Raw genomic sequence first — 16017 nt, forward strand, 5'->3', positions numbered from 1 at the left:
TTTAGCTCTTTAACTCTCATAAACAGATAAGATAATTTATTTCATAAAATTAAGGACAAAAGATCTAGAAAAAAAAATTCTCTATTTGTCAAAATAATGAACAAAAGAAATATATATATATATATATATATATATATATATATATATATATATATATATTAAACATGTGGCAAAAAGTGATCGTTCGTCCCTAATACTCTCATCTCTAGACTAACACATAAAAAATAAGTCACAGGAAGTTACTAACCATTAATACAAATGACAAGATATGGAAAGAGACATATTCAAACATGCCAAATTTTAACCCCAAAACTTTATATGATAACACCCTATGATTTAATCATTGCAACACCCGAGAAGACTTCTTTTAACTAAACAGATCCTAAGGCTAAAGGAATCATTGCTATACCAATTGTCAATAAAAATGGCAAATAAAATATTTAAAAAGTAATAAGCCATTAATAATTATAGATGTTGCAGGGAAAGCACTGTACCATTCTACAACAAAAACTGACCTTCTATAATTAATCTTTACAAGAAGCGAGCAGAGAGTATTATAGGCTTTGCTTCCTTTTCCAACCCATAGATAACTTAATACAGTAGTACAAAATATTCAAAGACAAAATAAGATGATATGTATAATGGGATTAGCAATGACGATTTCCGAGATTCTTACATTAACATAAGGTAATGTATCAACTCCTATCATTGAGATGGGGTCAACTTAGTATGCTCAGAATCATGTTTTATCGTCGAGTCTCCACCCATCAATTCGTGAAAGGCTTCCACTTTCACTGGTGTTCGCATGCCATATGGATTCCTGCATCATAAGACAAATATCGGAGTGTTAGGTTGAAGTCGAAGTACGAAGAATGATTCAAAAGATATGAAGAACATGTATCATCAAGGTCATACTGGGTTTGCAGTTGAGGAAGTTGGACATTTGAGATTTGTTTGAACTGCTGGCTTGGTGAAGCATGCTGATTCGACATACCCATTTGCTGTCGAAGCTGTAAATGTTGCAACTGTAACTGTTGTTTATTGAGTGCGTTGAACATGCTCCCTGCTGGAGACTCCATTACATTTTCCACCTTGACGTCCACCATGGGCTGATCTTTGTCCATCATGACTACAGAACCACGAGGAGCGGACATTTGACGCCGTAACAATTGTTGCTGGTGCTGTTGAAATGCCAAGTTCTGTGGGTTAAGCATTTGCATTTGTTGTAGTCGATGCATCTGCTGCATTCTCTGCAACTGTTGTTAGACGATTAATTAATTATCTGCTGCACCAGACTGCATTACAAAGGCGGCTAAACAAAAATAGGTAAGCAGTTCTTTTTAAGTAGAAGTAATCTGGAGTAGTAAGTGTACTAGTAGCTGACTCGTCCCTGTAACTACTTTACCTCTAATGAAATAACTTACTGGTTGTTATTTAAATTAAAAGATTAAGTATAAGCCATGTGTAGCACGGCCATCTAGTCAGTAAAATATCTTTCTAGCATTTCTGATGTACACACCTGAAAATACTCGAGGGTAGTACACTCTAAATATTAACATAAATTCAGTTCATGTTATTACCATTGTAAAAAAACTAAAGAACATTTAGTGTGTTTATACATATCCAAAACAATTGATCTTCGTGTTTGTTGCTGTAGGTTTAAGTTTAGCATGCATATATACACCATCAAGTTCACTAAACTTGCAAGTATGCTACTATTGGTTTATCATTGAAAAGTTTACCATTAGCAAAAACCATTTATTAACATTCATGATCATCATCGTCAAGATGTGTAACACCCAACTATTTAAGATCGGCCACATGAATCTTATCCTTCCATTGAACTCTATGCAAGGTTATATGAGTCAAATTATTTAAACAATCAATTTTTACTTTTTATAATATTAACTAATTTCTTTGATTCCTAATCCCTTCAATTTTAATCAATTTAAGCCTATTTACTACCTTCGAACAATTCCCTTGCATTATTCAAATCAATTTTTGTTGAATCAACTTACTGCCTTTGAACAAGCCCCTCGAATTATTCAAATAACTTTTGATTGTATCAGCTAGACTTTTCTTTGACAAGCCTCTACCCTTAGACCTTCAATTCTAATCAATTAACTTCTCTATTGCCTTTAATCGTGTTCTTACCACGTCAACTTATTTCCCTTATTTATCTTTTTTTAGAGTTGCACCTAATTGCTCATAGATGCTAATATTTTTATCTTTCATAATATCCGCACGCATTCATCTTAGCTTTCTCATCTTTATTAGATTCATTCCTATTTAAAGGATGTTTTCTAATTGCTAAACACTTTAAGCCACAAAGTATGATAGGTCATGTCATAGATTTTAACTTTTCATTTTAGCCTAAGAGACTCACAACGATCGCATGAAACCTCAAAAAGCCTTTCTTTTTCAACTAAGTTTTTATCCTACCCCTTATCATATCTTAATCAATCTCTTGCTTTCTGTTGGATGGCAGATCCAAAGTACCTAAAGCTCTTGCTTCAAGAAATATTTAAATCTTTATAGAATATTTGGAATTAATTAGATTTTGTTAATTTTTAAAATTTTAATAATTGTAATTCTTAATAACTAATGAGAGTTATTTGATAGACAGTAATGACAAAGCTTATGTAGATACATGATAATTCATGACACTGTAAGTTAACGTGTCTGAAAACTTTCAGCATAAACTTCAAGATTTCAATTGGCATTAAACGTAGCAAATAAATATAAGACCAACTTGAACTTCACAAAGAGAAAAGGTACTATAAGAATTTATGATAGAACAAATCATAGTCTCAACTACTTCGCATTGGCTAGTATTTAGGATAGTATGTATCCAAAATTAATTGTATTTATAAACAACTAAGGTGACGTTTGGTTCAAAGGTTTGGGAATGAGAGAATGGATTAATTTCCAAACATTGTATTTGGTTGATAAAACTTGGGTATTGATGAAACTCACCTCCTCCCTTGAGTTGTGATGGGAATGAGAATTAAGTTTTGGACGAAATACTCTTAATATATTTGTTCAAATTTTCTTTTATATCACTTTCTCTCTCCTTATTATCTCTCATCATACTTTCTCTTTCCTCATGCTATCATCACATTTTCTCTTTCATCATACTTTCTCTCCTCACTCTCTCTCATCATACACTTTCTCTCTGCTCATTATCTCTCATCATACTTTCTCTCTCTTCATTCTCTCCCATCATACTCTCCGTTTCCTCATCCTCTCTCATCATGCCTTCGCTCTCATCACACTCTCTTTCATCATTTTTTTTCTCATCACATTTTCTCTCTCATCATACTTTCTCTCTCCTCAATCTCTGCCATCACAACCTCTCTCTCCCCATTTCTCTCATCACACTTTCTCACTCTTCATTCTCTCTCATCACACTCTCTTTTCTCATTTTCTCTTATCACACTTTCCCTATTTTTATTCTTTCTCATCACATTTTCTCTCTCATCATAATTTCTCTCTCATCAGTCTCTCTCATCATATTTTTCTCTCACATCTAATTTTTTATCTTATTTTCCTCTAAGGGTAAAAAAAAGAAAATTTTAGTTTATTCCAATAGAAAATATTCAACTACCAAACATTATTTTTAAGAGTGATATCCATGCTCATACCCATGGGCGGATGCAAGGGGTGGTAGGCTAGCCCAGGCCTGATTTGGCCCATTATCTACTAAATAGCATAGTAAAAAAAAAAAAAATTATGCCCAGGCCTGATTCGTAACCTACTTGCCACCCCTTGCATCGTGATCCACCCATGCTGGCACGCAACGCCGAGCTTCACACAGACGAAGTCGAGGACAAGGAGGTACATCGGCTATACACAAGATCTCCTTTTTTCCCCCTTCAATCATCCTCTTTTCCCCCTTCGATCTCCTCTTTTCCCATACGCTACAACTCTTTCTCTGTTCTTCGCACGACACCGTATTTCTTTCTAACGCCGTAAGCCGCCGCTCGCACAAGATCTGCTGTGTTTCCAGCAACGAGACGAATCTGTCATTCATCTTTTAGGTTTGTGTACGCCCTAATCCTCTAATGTTTCTCTCTCTTTGTCAAATAATTAGGATAAGAGTTCTATGATAGAATTCTAGGTTTTGGTTTTCCATATCTTATTTATTTTTTGTTCTTTGTCTAGTGTATGTATTTCAGTATTTAAGTAGTATTATACAGAAAAATTATTTAAACATTAGAGGGATATTAGGCAAACCTTTAGGAATTCTACCCAGACCTATAAATATCAAATTACCTACATTATATAATAAATAATAATCAAGGATAATTCCTTATAGCTTTTGTATCTCATGCAGGTATTGGATACTCTAAAACTAAGCTTGTTTCACTCAGAAATTCAAATGAAATTGTCAAATTGACACTGTGAGTTTTAAAATTTTTTCATTATTCTCATCTGATTTAGGAATTAGGACATCACTTTTAAATCAATAATCATGGTTAGAGATTGTTTCTGTATATGTAGGTAATACAAATCGGTAGATTATATTTAATTATTTATTTCTAATTAGATGAATACTTATAAAATTTAGAATTAATGATGTATGACTATTTAGTATTTACAGAATTATCAAAATTTTTGGTTGAAGCTTCAATCTTGTTAAAATTGTATTAGTTATTTCTAGTTTTATTTGAGATTATGAAACTATTAATAATATAATTGGTTTGCTTAATAGGGGTTATTTTTTCTCTAGGTTCCTTCTGAAGAGGGAAAAGCTAAAGCAAAAAGTTCTGAAATTCCTCCTCTTAATATTTTGACTTATATATCTTTGTTCACAAATAGAATACGATCACTGGAGCTGTTCAGATGGATGGTGGTATCCTTGTTATATCAGTAGTTCAACACCTGATGGACCAATGCCTCAAACGAAGGAGCATATTCTTCTTGCTCGCCAGGTAATATTGTTGTCATTCCATATTTGATTTTATTTTTCAGACACTATTTGGAGTATTTTTTTATATTAATTCAATTCTTTCTTCGTCATGTAGGTGGGTGTGCCATCGCTTGTATGCTTTTTAAATAAGGTTGATGTTGTTGATGATCCTGAATTATTGGAGCCTGTAGAAATGGAGCTTCGAGGTTTGGTGTTGGTTGATATTTTTCCTTGTAAAAATTTGATACTTTTTCCATTGTGCTTGACATTCTCTTTGTTTAATTCTAGAACTCCTTAGTTTTTACAAGTTCCCTGGGGATGAGATTCCTATAATTCAAGGCTCAGCATTGTCCGCTTTAGAATGAAGAAATAGGAAAGCATGTTATTTTAAAATTAATGGATGCAGTGGATTCATATATACCAGATCCAATACGTCAGCTTGACAAATCCTTCCTCATGCCTATTGAAGATGTATTTTCAATACAGGTTTATATCATGACTTGACTAATTATTCAAATTTACTTTTAATCCTTTATAAAACTATTAAGGTTGTGAGAGTAATTTAAGATGATATGATATATGTCCTTGTTTTCAATTAGTCATATTATGATGCTCTATCAAAATTCCTTGCTGGTGAGTATTGAGAAAAGATCTACCTCTTAATTATTATGATTTGGTCGTTAGATCATCTCACACATGCAGGCGAATACTTGTTGATAACTCAGTTCTTGATTTTATGTTTAGAATTGTAGATAAACATCTACTATTATTGTTCTTATATACATCATCACAGTTCAAATTGGAACTCCTTTGTAAAACTATGGATTAAAATCTCGAGTCATTTCACCTGATATGGATAAAACATCTTGTTCCGGCATTGGCACAAGGTGCTATCGCGATGCGTCAGGAGGCATCGCGCGGGCCTGCATGCCCATAGAACGTGAATGAGAACTTATGGTTTAATTAAATACTTAGGTTAATAAATTTAACCAACTCCTATCAATGATTGAGATAATTTAAAGATGTTTAATTAAAGCTTAATAAAATTATCCCAATATATATATATTAAAAATTATTATTTATTATATATATTTTTTAAAAAAATTACATTAAATTTTTTATTTTAATTAATATATTTTATATTTAGAGAGTTACATCTATTGCGGGAAAATCCGAGAAGTACGTTTAAGATGATATAAATATGTACTTAGACAACCAATAAATGTTTCAGTTAGACGATGTAAAATTATTACAAATACACATCAAACGAGGAAGAGGAAAATAAAAAAATAATAATAAAATAAGATAAAATTATTTAAGTATGAATGATGATATAGTAGGGGATAGAGTCCAATGAGATAGAAGGATCTATAAAGTCGACCCTACCTATTGGGATAAGACTTATTGTTGTAGTAGTAGTAGTAATTAAAAATTTTAGCTACTCCTCTAATCAATTCCTGGCTCCGCCCCTACTCATACCCATTCTCATTCCACAATACTATGATTCTCATTCCCATTCCGATTCTTTGGAAAGAACCAAATGCCACCTAAGATTTATAGAAGTTATGAACCATATGGTAACTGTACAGTACTTGTGTAAGTCTGAAAATGCAGAAAAATATGGAATATTAAATTTTCACATTGACAAATATGCAAATTCAAATTTCAAGATAGAATTTGTATTTTCCAATAATAAGTATATTTAAATTTATATTTAAATTTAAATTTAAATTTATTTTAAAATTAAAGAATAGTATGTATACAAAATTAGTAATCCCACCTAGTGAGATAAGGCTTGGTTGTTGTTGTCATGGTTTAAAGTGTCATGCCGAGACGGTCGAAACAGGCAAAAAGTCTCGTTCCGCTCGAAGACTGGCACCGGCACGACCCCGGCACCAGACCCTCGACAGCTGCGACATGTTGCGCGATCCCGTGGCCGCAGCGGATGGGTTGCTCGACCCTGCAACAGCAATGGAGGGGTCGCATAACCCTTCTGCTGCCACTACAGAAACATCGTACGACCCTGTGGCCGCTGCAAGGGGTCGCACGACCACCGTAGTTACGCTTGAGGAGTCACGCGATCCCTACGACTATGGTTGAGGGGTCGCGCAACCTCGCGGAAACGGCGAAGTCGCGCGAGCTCGCTAGTGGTGTCGGATTTCGAATTTTTTTTAATTAAACCTAGGTTAATTATTTTAATCAACTCTTAGCTATGATGGAGATAATCTAAAGAGACTTTATTAAACCCTAATAAAATTATCTAATTAATTTATATTTAATTTATTTTAATTTAAAAATTATAATAAAAATTTTATTTATTTATTTATCTATTTTCATATCTTTTCCTTTTTTAAGATTAGTTTTTATATTGTTTATTTTTAAAAATATTTATGTTAAATATTTTATTTTTTAATTAATATATTTTATAATTAAAAAATACCGAAACTATATCGGCACGGCACGATACGGTATCAAAATCGTATCGTTCCGGTCCAGGATTGAAACCTCGACACGAATCGAAATTTTAAACCTTTGTTGTTGTTGTTGTAGTAATAGTAGTATGTATACAAAATTAGTTGTATTAATAAACAACCAAGGTCTATAGGAGTTATGAACCATATGGTACCTAAAGTGGTACTTGTGTAAGTCTGAAAATGCCAAAAAATATGGAATATTAATTTTTCACATTGACAAATATTCAAATTCAAATTTCAAGATAGAATTTGTATTCCCCACTAATAAGTATATTTAAATTTAAATTCATTTTAAAATAAAGGATAACATGATCAGTAGTCATAAATTTGAGTCAATTGGATGGATAGAAACTACAGTGGCACAAGGGAAATTTAAGAATATCTAGGAGCACAAACATAAATTATGGTAAATAAATTATAGAATAAATATGAAAATTTTCCTTCGCATAAAAAAAATAAAAGTGTGCTTCTAGAGAATTTTCCATGAGTAATTAGGCATCAAACAAATCCTATTTCAGCACCTGGTTCCGCACTAAGACCTCATAAGGGTCACTAGTTACTAACTATAGTATACTAACAAAGCCACATATCACCAAGTAAATACGGCCTTTTTTCATGAAGTAAAAATGGTTTTTATTCCAATGCAGATGCATGTTGTGGCACACTATCAGAAGGCCAGTTTTAACTGTATCATCATTGATCCAAAAATTAGCAACCAACAAAGAGAAATACGGAAGTGTTCATACTTGAGCTTGCAAATAAGCATTTTGTTGTGGCTGCATCATACGGACATTTTGATGTGTCTGCTGAGTCAAGCCTTTGATACCATCCTTTATAAGCTCAGCTAGAATCCCAACATTTCTGTTGAAGAAAACTCATCAGAAGTTTTATTCAAGGAAAAAGAACCATGTTGAGTGTTGAATGACACAGGAATTATGTGATGCACATAATTAAATCAGGAATAATTTACATAAGATGTTATTTCTACCATATAGGTAATTCTTTTCTCAAAAATCCTCCAATTGGATACTATTCCATGCGATTCAATTTGCTAGCAAAACAAATTTGTAAGACATCATACTGTCGTTTTTGGGCGATAACAGAGTTGCAACCTATGTATGAGTACAGCCCTGTAAGGAACAGGCAACTCACACAGCTAAGGTTTTCTCTTGCAATCTGTTTGGTGAAAGCAGTTAACAACCAAGTGTCAAAATTATAGAACACTAAAAAGTCGTGGACAAGATCATCATGCATGAGAATTTGATCTTATATGAAAAATACAGACAAAATATGCAATCATAAGTCTGATCAAAATAGTACAGATAGGCTACTGCCAGTTCCAAGACAAGAAATTGAATATTCTTTCCATCATTTGTAAAATAAATGCAGGAAAGCTGTCAACCATGACATAATAAGGTCTTCAATTATTGAATCACACACTAAAAATGTACTGGTAACTTAGTACACAAATAATTGTTGGATATTGGCATGTTGGTGTGCAATGTTAACTGATATGGTGGTTTTACCAAATCTTGCTACTAGAAATGTGCATCTTGTTTAAAGGCTAGAATCAAGTAGATGTATAAGTTGCAGGACCAAAATATAAGATAATCGCAATGTGAAGAGTGGGGTGGAGAGAAAAAAAATTAGCCACGTCAACAAAATTTCCAGCAGCAAAGACAATTAAAAGTGAGATTGCTTCCAATTATTGCTGGTTCAAAGACTGAATTTGATTAATCCTGTGGTAAAGAGGTTACTAACTACAGTTTTATAGCAGATGAACAAGGAACAGAAACCCCTTTTGTGTGTGTGTGTGTGTGTGTATGTGTGAAGATTGCATTCTTATTATTCCCATTTTTTATTTTACCATCTTTTGGAACAGGGTGACATGTAACATCTTAAACAAAGGAGGAGGAGGAGGAGGAGGAGCAGCAGCAGCAGCAGAAATTTTATGAACCCAAAAATATTTTGACCTAAAAGAGATGCAATAGTAAAACTCAGATTATGGAATTTACCCATATCCAGCAGTTTGCAGAAACATCTTAAGAAGTTCAATTGATGAGAACTGCTTTTTGTAGCTATCACTTAACAGTCTCAAGATGCGGCCTAACTTGCAGATTCGTGCACTTAACACCTCAGAGAAGACTTCCATAGAAGATTCAGATCCAGCTTCAAACCCCACTCTTAACAATGCACTGGCTACTACTTTGTGAGTCATCTTGGATGCTTCCTCAACACCAAGTGGTTTTTTCGACCCTCCAGAACTGTCCTTCCCCCTATATTTACCCATTTTATAATACTCAGACATTAAGCCAAATCTTTCAATCATGGCTGGGTTTCGGCTTATTATGGTAGGCAAATTATCTAGAACCTCAAAGACTTCAATTTTTTGTTTTTTCCCCATGCTGTTGTTTGGCGGAATTGCACTACCAGGTACACAATTAGAAGGGAACATCATTTCTGGAAAAAAAGTATGTTCTTCTTCAGTCAAAATAGATAAATCAGAAGCCACGTTTGACTGCACAGAAGCTCCATTTTCCACCATAGAATCTCTGGAGGCCACATTTGGGCCTACCTTACAAGCTTGTCTCTTCCTTTTCTGTGTTTCACTTAATTTGAGAAACATAGACATTCCCTCAGGCGTTCTTTTCTGAGGTTCTTTGTCACAATATGGAAATGTATGATGTCTCAATCGATACTCACGAAGAAACTGGTTATACCATGTCTCTGGCAAATCCTCTACCCTATGTCGTACATTGTCTGGTTCATGATACTTTGGGCCAACAATAGAAGCCCGCTCATAAGAATGCTCATTTACTTTGCAAGTGTTGAATGCTGTTTTTAGCTGCATTTGCATCCCCCGAGAATTACATTGCTGATTGTAAAAGACAAAAAGAAAACAACAATTACAATTAATAACTACGAAATGAAACTTTGGGTTAAACAATGAATAGCACCAATTCATCACTTGAGTAAACATTGAGTTCAACAAAAAAGGAATTGAAAGATTTTAGCCATGCAATTATTAATTAAGATCCACATTCAATTCACCAGAAACAACTTCACTATTTTCGACAAGTAGGGTAAAGAATTATTGACCATCCATCATTACTTCAAAGCACAAAAAAATGTGCAGAGGTCCTTTAGTTTGGAGCCAGAATCTCTTCAAAAGGAACTTAAAACCATTGAATTCTATGCCAAGTTATATAACTAGGAATCTATTCAAAGCAATTAAATAACTTTTCATTACACTAGATAGGTTCTTTTGCTCTCCCTCTACTCCTTACACTTCCCCTCTAACTAATTCAACTCTTCTAGTTGAAAATTCTATTTGTAATCTTTCAACGAATTCAATCTATTTTCTCTCATTTTATTATCAATTGTAGCTACAACTTATTCCTATTAGATATTCATTTTTTTTGTTCTTTCTAGTAACTCGTATATTTAGCTTAGCATTATTATTTTTGTCACATTAATATTTGTACATATTGTTTTCTAATAGTCAAACACCCTGATCCATAAGGATCGCAAATAGTACTGCAATCTTATAGAATTTTTTCATTTAACCTAAGGGACACACAATGATCACAAAAGATTCCAGAAATTTATCTCCATTTTCAACCCTTTTTGTTTTAATGACAGCATCATTAATATCTGCTTCTTATTAACTAATATATTTAAACTATATAAAATTATTAATTTCACAACTTGGTTAAAGGAAAAGTTAAATTACAAATAAAGGAAACCCTAACTAAAGGGTAAAAACTTAGCAAAAACATCAAAGCACCTTCCTTTTAATTAAATATCAAAAGGTTGGGTCAAGGTTATATGTGATGCTTTTCACAATGAGACCTTAATGATTAAAAATTAAAATAACATGTAATAATTGTATTTAGTTGTCTTTTATGTATAAGTGAAACTATATAAGGATCATGACAAAGTCATTATTAACATCAGGTATAGAAGCATCACTTGACCTCAAAATTTATATTGAGGTGCATTGAAGAGAAGAAGACGAAGAGTAAAAAGGTTTAAAGAAAGGTTCAAGATTCGCTACAAATTAAATAGAATTACTGAAATGTGTTTGATCTCAAATGATTTACTTCATCTGGCTATAAATGTATTCCAAACTAGCAATATACTTGGTTTAAGTTGAACACAAGCTAGTAATTTTTTATCTAAACCATAACTGAAAAAGGTTTAAAACAGAAATTAAAGTTGTTTGTTACTGAGTTGAACTTGAAATACTGACAAACTTAGGACAAAGCATTGGTAGACAGGTGTTGTCAGCCATGCTTAAATTGGCATAGTTATGGCTAACCTTTTGTTTAAAATGGTGTTGTCAACCATGCTTGAAATACTAGTTATTCCCTTTTTTTCATTTAATAATATTGCTCTATGGTCCCAAGTCCAACTATGTGAAAGGGAAATAAAATTTCCAACTAAACTAACCTGAAAACTGAGCATATGAAATGAAGTTGCACTTGGTATGCCAGCTACACTACATGAATAAGAATTAACAAAAAGAATGACCTTGTATGATCTTGTAAACTTCCAACCTATTAGTAGCCTGTCTAGCCACACAATTTTGCAAACATGAAAGATCTTTTATCTATCAACTAGACTAAATTCCAATACATTTTCTTGTTATTCTTATCTAATACATAAATTCATATATAAGGGTCTAGTTCTTGTTTGTTTTAAAAGCACAAGCAAAGTATAACAAACAAACCTATAATGAGTACAAAGAATAAGAATGTAATAAACTGGAAAAATAGAAGCTTGAACAAAGAAACTGGAGCTTCATAATCAACATGAAGAAGCCCTTTAAAATGAGATGATTAAACCCTACTCTGAGTGTCCATGCAAGTGTCCTTAAAACTTTATACCCCTACTCTAAGGATAAATTTGATTTTGACAGATTAAAGAAAAAATGGCAATTACTTGAACAAACAAGAGATATAAGTGCATCAATTAGTAGGAGGGAAGAGCCTACATCATTTTGAACACCATCTTGTTGGCAATCTTCCAATGAATAATAAATATCATCACCATGCAACTGCAGATCTGAAAGCCAGTGTGAAAAAGAAGGCTATCTTAGAAATGAAAAGATGAAGTGATTACTCTAAAACCAAGCCTTAGCACTTGAAAGCAAATTAAAAGAATTGTTAGAACATTGAAAATGTCAAAAGTAGGTATTTGAATAATTGGACATCAACATGTTAGAGAATTATTCATCATGAGGCTAGACAGAAGGAAATTTACTGCTGCATTCATTATTCAAACATATAAGAGTAAATAGTTTAATCCACATTGGGTGTTTATCCATTAGTTATTATCTTGGGATATTAGTATGGGCATATGGCTCATTTTTCTTCTGCAATACTTAAGTGCTTTGATTATCTCAATTTGATATAAACCTAGTATCAGAGTAGGTTCTTTTCTGGGGTTTCTTCTTTACCCATTCCCATTTGAGGAAAGGCCATAGACTTGGCATCCTCACCTCATGCCTTTTTCTCCTCCCCAGCCCTCCTCTTCCTAATAAATATATATGGTTCTTGACTTACACCAAAACCAAAGATGGCATTCTGCAAAAGTTGCCTCCATTTCAGAATGTCCAAAAGAGATCCATAAGAGTATGTTATAGCTTGATTATACATATTCACATTATGTCACAACTCCATAGGAGAATGCCCGAAAGAGATCCATAAGTACATATTAGAGTCACAGAATAGAGATTTCCTATGAACAAACACAAACCTTAAGGCAGTTTCACCTTGAAAGAGGGAATATGCCATACAAATGTAATTTGTCCTGTTTGTAGGAGTGAAACAATTACATAGTGTTTGCAATGGTCCACTTAAGCTGGTATTTGTGAAACTGCATTAGAGTGTGGGAGAAACTCATGGTCTCATGCTCATGATCCTACCCAAAATATAGGTGTAGTAGAAACAAAATAAGAACATGGAGACATCAACTTTAAAACTGTGGTGATATTCACATAAAAAGACATTATACTTTACTTACAGGTGTTGAGTGTTTCATGATGACATATCATATTCACATAAAGACATAGTAACATGAGATACGTGAGCATTACAATATGCACAAACATTGTTTCTCATTTACCCTGCATTACTTCCAACCTTAATGAACACACTGACCTTTCTAATTTATTAAGTTCATATTTACATAAACTAGAGAATATGATTAGAGGTCATTTTAGGAATGGTGCCAAATATCTGAGGCAAGATATGATTTGTTTACAGAAGTTATATTCTTTTTTATTTCCACAAGTCATACGAGTAACTAAGTTATGTTTTGATGGGTAAGATACTTAATGTATTTATATGCCTTTTTTTAAAAATCTAAATAAAGAATATGTTAAGAACTCCATATTCAACTAGAGTAAACATCTCTGTCATGAACAATCGAGAAACCTTATTGATCCCTTGTCAAATTTCACCAAGACGTTTGAGCAAACTGAAGATGATAGGCTGGCTAACAGGATATTAACAAAATGATATGTGTGTGAAAGCTGATCATGCTACACATTTTAGAAACATAGCTTGGGATAAGCCTTGATGTTGATTGTAATACGACAGGTTGATGTTTAATTAAACATTTAAAAAACAGAATGAGAAGGAAATTCTAAAAAGAAAATTTGAAAGAAAACATTTTTTATTCATGAACTAAGTGTTGCTTGGTTTCACACAAAACGGTAAAAAGAACACGACATTTGATAATGAGCCAACAAATTGTTAAAAATTAGCGCTTACAGTCGGGATTAATCTCTGAGATGGAAGGAGCACTGATTCCGGGGGAGGAGGCGGGGTGGAGGAAGAGAGCGGCGGAAGCCTTGTCAAAGAGGAGGGCACGAACGCGGAGCTGTAAGTGGAGATGAGCCCGGGAATTAGAGGGGGAGCTGGGCGAGGGGGACATGAAGGTTTCCCAGGAAGCGGGGGAGGAGAGATGGTGAACGAAGGCAGCGTAGGCGCCGTCGCCCAGCCACGCACGCCATGCCCCGCACCCATCGAGCCTCCTAGCGAGTTCGTAGCCCCTGCCGTCCTCCCCTAGTAGCGCCGCCGCCATCCGGCGATGCCGGTAATTTACCCGATCCGATCCGATGGCCGAAGCGAACCCTCCCCCTCCCTTCCCCGTCCTAGCGCTTGCCCAACACACACCGCCCAGGGATTTTAGAAGATAAATTTCATGTATGCCCTGTAGTTTACAATATTATATTTTACTAATATAATTCTAAAATAAAATTAAAAATTCTATAAAAATGGTAATGTCGTGAAAAAAAAATATAGCCACGTTAAACCGTCGGATTCATCTGTAAATAAACCAATTGTTCAGGAATAAATTTACTGTTCAATTTAATAAACATTTATTTATATTCATTCAATATATATAAGATTAATTAAATAAATACGATTGAATAGTTTGTTAAACTAAATAAATAAATTTGAATATATATATGTGTTCAGCTCGTTAATATTTATGAACAATATTCGTAAACAACGTTCGTGAACAATGTTCACGAACCATATTCATTAATAAAATCATTTTCAATATGCTAAATAAATAATAAAATAAAATAAATAAATAAGTTTAAATTATCAAACTCAATAATTAATCAAACAATTAAAATTTTCAAACAATCAAACAAGTTTGAATTGAGAGTTCGATAACATCTAAACAAATCAAGCTCGAACCAAGCTCAAGTTAAGTTTGAATTAAGAGCTCGATAACATCTAAATAAGTCAAGCTTAAGTCAAACTTCAAACAAGCTTAAACTCATAAAAAAATAAACCCAACCAAGCTTGAACAATCATTTCAAAAGGAGAAAATTACATTTTTAGTCCTGTAACTTACACTTTTTTCAATTTTAGTCCTGTTATGAGTCAATTTACATTTTTAGTCCTGTAACTTGTAATATTTTTCAATTTCAGTCTTTTTTCTTCTAAAATTGAAATTTTTCAACGGAAAATGATGAGTTGTAAATTGAATTTGGGGATTTTGATTTTTTATGACCCATGTGCTTTTTATATTCCAATCACAAACTAGACATTTTTCGTTGAAAAATTTCAATTTTGGAGGAAAAAGGACTGAAATTGAAAAATATTACAAGTTACAGGACTAAGAACGTAAATTAACTCATAACAGAAATAAAATTGAAAAAGATGCAAGTTATAAAACTGAAAATGTAATTAACTCTTTCAAAAGCTTGGTTTATTTTAAGCTCGACTCGACTCGGCTTGGTTACCTTATCAAATAAGCTTGAACATAGAGCACTTCGTCTGGGCCTGTGACCCGTGTAGATCGTGCCGTGATGGGCTTGTGACCCGTGTAGATCGTGCGGTGATGAGCCTAGATTGACTCGTAGGTTGAAGAAATGTTGAAGCAATAACTTATGCACTTTAAACCATTGTTGAGGTCTTGGTACTTCTCTTATATTATAATTGGGTTATTAAATTGGTTTATCCATCTTTATAATAAATTTTCTTTAACTTACTTTGACAGGTTTCCTGAGGAATAGGTATTAAATTTATTTTACTTTATGAACATTTTCTCTTTACTGTATAAGCAATCTGTAAACTAATCCAAGCTCGCCATAAACTTTTTATT

General features: G+C 33.3%; 1 protein-coding gene across 1 annotated transcript; it reads right to left on the reverse strand.

Annotated features, from left to right (window-relative positions):
* Positions 1-439: 439 nt before the first annotated feature.
* LOC122051735 lies at positions 440-14582 on the reverse strand. Its single transcript, XM_042612995.1, has 6 exons — positions 14166-14582; positions 12383-12453; positions 9402-10261; positions 8133-8247; positions 916-1256; positions 440-820 (listed from the first exon to the last, which is right to left on the reverse strand). The coding sequence occupies exons 1-6, from the start codon at positions 14476-14478 to the stop codon at positions 706-708; spliced, it is 1815 nt and encodes a 604-aa protein (XP_042468929.1). The 5' UTR covers positions 14479-14582; the 3' UTR covers positions 440-705.
* Positions 14583-16017: the final 1435 nt, after the last annotated feature.

The sequence above is a fragment of the Zingiber officinale genome, chromosome 3A (assembly GCF_018446385.1).
Source record: "Zingiber officinale cultivar Zhangliang chromosome 3A, Zo_v1.1, whole genome shotgun sequence".
NCBI classification, from domain to species: Eukaryota; Viridiplantae; Streptophyta; class Magnoliopsida; order Zingiberales; family Zingiberaceae; genus Zingiber; species Zingiber officinale.